The sequence below is a fragment of the Rutidosis leptorrhynchoides genome, chromosome 6 (assembly GCF_046630445.1).
Source record: "Rutidosis leptorrhynchoides isolate AG116_Rl617_1_P2 chromosome 6, CSIRO_AGI_Rlap_v1, whole genome shotgun sequence".
Lineage (NCBI taxonomy): Eukaryota > Viridiplantae > Streptophyta > Magnoliopsida > Asterales > Asteraceae > Rutidosis > Rutidosis leptorrhynchoides.
In genome coordinates this window covers 125253047-125255588 of record NC_092338.1, presented here as the reverse complement: position 1 = coordinate 125255588, position 2542 = coordinate 125253047, and the positions used below count along the sequence as shown (strand labels likewise).

The 2542-nt window shown below is 40.2% G+C and overlaps 1 protein-coding gene across 1 annotated transcript; it reads right to left on the bottom strand.

Moving 5' to 3' along the window:
- Positions 1 to 673: 673 nt before the first annotated feature.
- On the bottom strand, positions 674 to 1555 carry LOC139854052 (uncharacterized). The gene is made up of 2 exons (XM_071843378.1): positions 1373 to 1555; positions 674 to 1183 (listed from the first exon to the last, which is right to left on the bottom strand). Exons 1-2 carry the CDS (start codon positions 1553 to 1555, stop codon positions 674 to 676), a joined length of 693 nt encoding a protein of 230 aa, XP_071699479.1.
- Positions 1556 to 2542: the final 987 nt, after the last annotated feature.

Sequence of the window (2542 nt, the reverse complement as noted above, 5' to 3'; positions counted from 1 at the left end):
TGCTTCCAACCTAAGCTCCTCTAATTCATGCATTTGCATTATCCGTTTTTCCTTAGCTCGTTCTAGGTCTAGGTTTACTTCCTTAATTGCCCAAAATGCCTTATGCTCTACCTTAACCGGGATATGACATGTCTTCCCATAAACTAGAAAAAATGGTGTGGTGCCTATGGATGTTTTGAAATCAGTTCTAAATGCCCAGAATGAGTCATCAAGCTTAGTTGACCAAATCTTAGGATTAATGCTAACCGTCTTTTCCAAAATTCTTTTCAAAGCACAATTTGTGTTCTCAACTTGACCGTTAGTTTGGGGATGGTAAGGGGTCAAAAAGCGATAGGTTAGACCATAATTTTCCATTACTCTCTCCATAAGACTATTAGCAAAGTGTGTGCCACGATCCGAGATTAACGCTTTGGCACTCCAAACCTAGAAAATAAATTCTTCAAAAACTTAACAACTACCCTAGCGTCATTGGTTGGCAAGGCTTTGGCCTCAGCCCATTTCGAAACATAATCTACAGCAACCAAAATATAGAGACACTTATTCGAATTTGGAAATGGGCCCATGAAGTCTAGGCCCCATACATCAAATATCTCACATATTTGAATACCGGTTTGAGGCATTTCATCCCTCTTTGAAATGGAACCGGATCTTTGACAAGAATCACAACGTTTCACTAACTCATGGGCGTCTTTGAATATTGTGGGCCAATAAAAACAGGAATCGAACACCTTTTTAGCGGTGTGATTCGGCCCAAAATGCCCCTCATTGGTCTACTATGACAACTTCTCAAAATATCCCGGGCTTCTTGCCCATATACACATTTCCGAATTACTTGATTCGCCCCAATGCAGAACAAGTATGGGTCATCCCAAAAGTAATACCGTAAATCGTTGAAAAACTTTTTCTTTTGTTGGTATGACAAACCTTTTTGTAAAACATATGAGGCCAAGTAGTTTGCAAAGTCGGTAAACCATGGGACTTCATTAACTAGGTCAATTCTCATTAAATGTTCATCCGGGAAGGTATCCCGAATTTTGGACTCGTCTAGAGGTTGAAGCCCGGGATTGTCTAACCTTGACAAATGGTTGGCCGCGACATTCTTGGCTCCCTTTTTATCTCTAATTTCTATGTCAAACTCTTGCAAAAGTAGCACCCAATGAATCAAACGATGTTTTGCGTCTTGCTTTTGAAAACAGACACTTTAACGCAAAATGATCCGTGTAGACGGTTGTCTTTGAAAGTACAAGATAATACCGAAACTTATCAAAAGCAAATACTACCGCGAGAAGCTCCTTCTCGGTAGTGGTGAAGTTCAATTGGGCCTCATTTAGGGTTTTGCTTGCATAGTAAATTGTTTTAAAGTGTTGTCAACTCTTTGACCAAGAACCGCAACAAGTGCATAATCGCTTTCATCGCAAATTAATTCAAAGTCTTTGTCCCAATCAGGCGAAATAAGAATCGATGGGTTAATGAGCTTTTCTTTCAACAAGTTAAATGCCACAATGTATTCATCATCAAACAAGAAAGGTTGGTCCTTTTCTAACAACTTGGTCATTGGGCGAGCGATTTTTTGAAAAATCTTTTATGAAACGACGATAGAATCCCGGTGCCCAAGTAAGCTTCGGATTGCTCTCACATCCGATGGTCTAGGTAAGTCTTTTATCACGCTAATTTAAGCCTTATCTACCTCTATTCCCGCTTTAGAAATTTTGTGTCCCAAAACTACCCCTTCGTTAAACATGAAGTGACACTTTTCCCAATTAAGAACCAAATTTGCACTTATACAACGAGTTAACATTTTATCAACATTTTGAAGACATTTGTTAAATGAATCTCCAAAAACTGAAAAATCATCCATGAACACCCCCATAGTGTCCTCAATCATATCGGAGAAGATAACAAGCATGCACCTTTGGAATGTCCCCGGGGCATTACAGAACCCGAAGGGCATTCTCTGATAAGCAAATGTATCATAGGGGAATGTAAAGGTCATCTTTTCTTGGTCTCTGGGGTCTATCGGGATTTGGAAGTATCCCGAAAACCCGTCAAGAAGGCAATAGAATTCTCTCCCAGATAGACGTTCGATCATTTAATCGATGTAAGGTAGTGGGAAATGGTCTTTTTGTGTGGCATCGTTTAAACGTCTATAGTCTATGCATACTCGCCATCCCATGTTGGTTGGAGTCGGGAAAAACTCATTTTGGTCGTTTAAAATCGCCGTGGTCCCAGCCTTTTAGGTACCACTTGGACAGGACTCACCCATGGTGAGTCGGATATTGTGTAAATAAGGCCCGCATCTAACAATTTAATCACCTCCATTTTGACAACTTCTTTCATGTTAGGGTTAAGTCTCCATTGTCTTTGGATAACCGGTTTGAAATTCTCTTCCAAGAGAATCTTGTATGTGCAAAATGATGGATTGATCCCTGGGATGTCCGTGGTCTTCCATGCTATAGCCATGTGATGGGACTTAAGTAGTGCGATAAATCGTGTCTTTTGGTCTTGGTTGAGTCTTGAAGAGATAATCACCGGAAGTTGGTTT

Excerpts from the sequence above, each read along its gene's own strand:
- LOC139854052 (XM_071843378.1), bottom strand. The coding sequence starts at position 1,555 with ATGACCAAGTTGTTAGAAAAGGACCAACCTTTCTTGTTTGATGATGAA. Across the intron at positions 1,184-1,372 it reads TTGCGGTTCTTGGTCAAAGA|CAAGACGCAAAACATCGTTT; the intron begins GTTGACAACACT and ends TGTTTTCAAAAG.